Below are 4,565 nucleotides of genomic sequence, written 5' to 3' on the forward strand. Positions count from 1 at the left end.
GCTCCGGCTGCTACGCCGTTTTCGATCCCGGTCCTTGTCCTTGCTCCGCTCCCTGGAGCGCCGCCGCTCATCTTTGTCTCGGCTCCGCGAACGCCTCCGCCGGTCCCGAGAGCGGGAGCGTCGCCGTTCCCGTTCCTTGTCTCGCTCCCGGCTCCGCTCTCTTCGCTCCCGCTCACGGTCCCGGTCTCGGTCCCTGTGGGGAAGCGGGGAGGGGCCGGGCCTGGATGAGGTGGGCAGCGGTGTGTGGCAGGGCTCCCCAGGTGACCGACCCCCATCCCAGGAAACCAGTCCCCCAATCTTACCTCTCATCATAGCGGGATGTGTCATCACGGCCTGAATGCCGGATATTCACGTCAGCCCCACCTCTTCGGGTGCCACCCAGGCCACCTCCTGAAGGAAGGGCAGAGAACACAGGGTCACTCCGGGCAGGCAAGACAAAAAAGGAAAAGAAGAGCCTCGAAGAGCACAGGACAGGAAACTAAGAACCTAGGTCGGTGGCCTTAGGACCAAGGCCAACACTGCTCCTCTCCATGTACTCTTGCAAAAGGACAGCCATGTTTTACTTCCATAAAGTGCTAAGTGGAACCCCCAAGGGTGTTGCTCAGTGGTACAGTACTTGCCTAGCATGTATGAGGCCCTGAATTCCAGCCCAAGAAGCCCTCNAAAAAAAAAAAAAAAAAAAAAAAAGATAATAGGAAAAGGAAGAGGAGGCTGACTGGACACCAGGAGACAATTCAGAGAGGTATAACTAGGGAGCAAGCAGCTGACCAGGCTACTGGAGTGCCACAGAACACAGAGCAGCTGTACAAGTGCATTCAATTTTCAGGTCACAACCCTGCAATGAGTTACACCATCAATCTAAGGGGATACAAACATCTTAAAAAAAAAAAGCAACTTGAGAGGCTGAGACAGGAGGATCAAAGCCATCCTCAGCAACGTAGCAAGAATCTGTCTCAAAACAAAAAATAAAAAGGGCTGGGGATGTCACTTAGTGGTTAAGTGCCCCTGGGTTCAATACCCGACACCAAAAAAATAAATAAACTAAAAATAAAACAGTACTGGGGATGTGGCCCCGCAAAAAAAAAAAAATAGTACTGGGGATGTGGCTCAGTAGCAGAGGGCTTGCCTAGTATGCACAAGGCCCTGGGTTCCATCCCTAGCACTGCAAAATTAATTAATTAACCAAACAAAAACAAGCCCCCCCCCACAAAAAAAACCCACCCCAAAACAAAACTCCCAGCAGAATCAAGTACTACTGTGCATTGCATGTAGAAAACATAATTAGTGGGGCTGGGGCAGTAGCCCGGTGGCAGAGTGCTTTCCTTGTGAGGCACTGGTTCAATCCTTAGCACCTCATAAAAACAAATAAATCCATGCTGTCCATCTACAACTATCAAAAAAAAAAAAAAAAAAAAAAAAAGATAATAGGAAAAGGAAGAGGAGGCTGACTGGACACCAGGAGACAATTCAGAGAGGTATAACTAGGGAGCAAGCAGCTGACCAGGCTACTGGAGTGCCACAGAACACAGAGCAGCTGTACAAGTGCATTCAATTTTCAGGTCACAACCCTGCAATGAGTTACACCATCAATCTAAGGGGATACAAACATCTTAAAAAAAAAAAGCAACTTGAGAGGCTGAGACAGGAGGATCAAAGCCATCCTCAGCAACGTAGCAAGAATCTGTCTCAAAACAAAAAATAAAAAGGGCTGGGGATGTCACTTAGTGGTTAAGTGCCCCTGGGTTCAATACCCGACACCAAAAAAATAAATAAACTAAAAATAAAACAGTACTGGGGATGTGGCCCCGCAAAAAAAAAAAAATAGTACTGGGGATGTGGCTCAGTAGCAGAGGGCTTGCCTAGTATGCACAAGGCCCTGGGTTCCATCCCTAGCACTGCAAAATTAATTAATTAACCAAACAAAAACAAGCCCCCCCCCACAAAAAAAACCCACCCCAAAACAAAACTCCCAGCAGAATCAAGTACTACTGTGCATTGCATGTAGAAAACATAATTAGTGGGGCTGGGGCAGTAGCCCGGTGGCAGAGTGCTTTCCTTGTGAGGCACTGGTTCAATCCTTAGCACCTCATAAAAACAAATAAATCCATGCTGTCCATCTACAACTATCAAAAAAAAAAAAAAAAAAAAAAAAGTGAAAAGGGGGGTGCAAATCAAACTTCTTAAAAAAAGAAAACGTAATTACTACATAAAACTTTTCTTTGGGTTGTATTTCTACATATATTTGAACCAAGATGCATGGCTAATGCCATCAGGAAGTTTGAAAGCCAAATGAACTGGAAGATTCTGAGATTTTGGAAACATTTTCAGATTCTAAGACTCTCCCACAATAGGAAGTAGAGCCTTAAGCATCCACTCCCCTGAAAACTGAAGAGTAAGGTGAGGGGGCTGGGGCTGTAGCCAGTGGCAGAGCACCTGCTTAGCATGTGTGAGGCACTGGGTTTGATCTTGAGCGCCACATAAAAATAAACAAATAAAACAAAGGCAATCTGTCCATCTACAACTATAAAAAAATGGCTATGAAGGTCAGAGGCTCAGCTAACAAGTGTGTAGCCTACTTGGCACAGGTGCATCAAGTGACAAGAGCTGAAGAAACGAATGGTGGCACTAACACTGCCTGGGACAGCTGCACAAAATACCTTCTCTAACAACTGCACCAAACAGGCTGTCATGACAGGATCTCCACCCCAGGCGGAGGCCCACCCCACAAAGAACAGAGAACAAAGACTGGTCCAGAACTGGTATCAAGCAGGGAACTGGAACATGTGTGCTACGCCGGGACAGGGCACAGACACACAGAGGAGATCAGTATGCACAAGTAACAAGCACACCAGAGGAAACTGTAAGGTGTCAGGGCTGCGCTGCCTCAGTCCCTGATGTCTGAAGGTCTAGTTCCCAGGTCCTCTGGAGGTCCACTGGCACTGCAGGACTCGGGATTCCAATAGACACCTACAATCCTACACTAAGAGGGCCCTTTATGTATTAGGAAGCTCAACTGTACTTCTAAAGCTTACCCACCAAACTGACCTTGACTGAGATGGTGAATGACAATGGGGGAGGGACTGAGTGTATGAGGCTTGAGGGCAGAGACTAGATGTCCTGCTCTAGACTAGAAGCAGGTGATGAGCAAGAAATGGAGGGAGAAGTGGGCAGCTGAGCAGGTGAGTGAGCAGGAGACACAGGTTATCAAGGTAATGGGGGAGAGAAGAGTCAGGCCACTTAGCACAGGGCCAGAATATGCTCACCTAGCCGCCGGGGCCTCCAGCCCTTCACAGTTCGGCCCCTCTCCACATCCACAAGGACTCTCCTGCCATCAATCTTCTTGCCATCTGCGTGTTTGTAAGCGGCTGCAACAGATGTGGGAAGGGGGGAGGGGAGAGGAGTCCCCAGAGGGTCCTCTAGTCAGGACAGGGCCTAGCGCTGGAGCATCCCCACCCTCAGAAACCCCCATCACCTCTCTCTCTCTCTCACACACACACACACACAGACACAAACACTCACACTCACACACACACACACACACACACACACACACACAGCAGCCAGCCAGGCAACTGACAGCCAGACCAACTCTCTCCCGACCTGGTGAGGGGCCTGCTCCATCTCAACGCCTGCTTTCTTCTTACTAGCCCCCCATTGCTACATGCAGTGCATGTCCTTCCCCAACTGCCATCTCCCTGGACTCCCAGTCCCTTCCCAATCCCACATGATGGAACAGCCCCCTCTTGCCAGGATGGCCAAAGTCGCTGCAAAGAAACTGGAGGTTAACTTAATGCTGGACTCTGCTGTGGGGGAGGGGCTCCTCCACAACCCCAGGCATGCACCCTAGAACATCATGCTGGGGCAGGAGGCCCGACTGGGCAACTCCATACCCCAGTTCACACCGTTTTTTCTGTAATGCTTTTTTTGGGGTGAGGAGGTGAGTGTGGGGAAACAGACATCAGAACAGAAAATGAACCAGAAGGGGGTGGGAGAAATCTTCAGGAAATGGCAGGGAGCAGAAAGGCGGGTTATGCACTCCCAGGGGGCCTAGAGGGGCCCCCCCAGCAAGGGGACATGGAGGGAGGCATGGGAGACGTGCGGTGCTACTGAAAATTCCTGCCTTACCTGAGATGACTGACCCTGCCACCACCCAGCCCGACCCCATCTCTCCCCTCCACACCATTGCTCAACACGTGCTGGGAATCCAGCCCAAGTCTGAGCCTATCAGGGAAGGGTGAGGAGTAGAGGAGAGGAGACAAGGCCCATCACTGCTCTGGGCAGGGCAAGCACAGGGCAGCAGGCCCAATGCCCAGGTCTGTCATCACATGGGGCTACTGGGAAGGCCAAAAAGACCCTGTCCCCCTCCCTAGCCCTGACCTAGGGGAACTATCCTCAACCAACCACAATACCCTGCCCCGCCCCAGCCCGCTCCCCCCCCAAATAACAACCAGAGGAAGAGAAAAATGTGCCATTTACCGATGCCGGCCTTGCGGGTGTCCAAACCGAGCGGGATGGGGGGGGCTCGGCAACTCCTGGGGGCCTGGCGAGGAGGCGGGCTTCCCGGG

At 50.9% G+C, this 4,565-nt stretch overlaps 1 protein-coding gene across 1 annotated transcript in view; it reads right to left on the bottom strand.

Moving 5' to 3' along the window:
* Snrnp70 (small nuclear ribonucleoprotein U1 subunit 70) overlaps positions 1-4,565 on the bottom strand; it is a 19,177-nt gene that overhangs the window by 1,584 nt on the left and 13,028 nt on the right. The window contains exons 8-10 of the mRNA XM_015496971.2: positions 3,264-3,365; positions 303-390; positions 3-193 (exon numbers count right to left, since the gene is read on the bottom strand). Coding sequence (XP_015352457.1) covers positions 3-193; positions 303-390; positions 3,264-3,365 — 381 coding nt within the window. The remainder of the gene's footprint in view (positions 1-2; positions 194-302; positions 391-3,263; positions 3,366-4,565) is intronic.

Source organism: Marmota marmota, unplaced genomic scaffold (genome assembly GCF_001458135.2).
Source record: "Marmota marmota marmota unplaced genomic scaffold, marMar, whole genome shotgun sequence".
Lineage (NCBI taxonomy): Eukaryota > Metazoa > Chordata > Mammalia > Rodentia > Sciuridae > Marmota > Marmota marmota.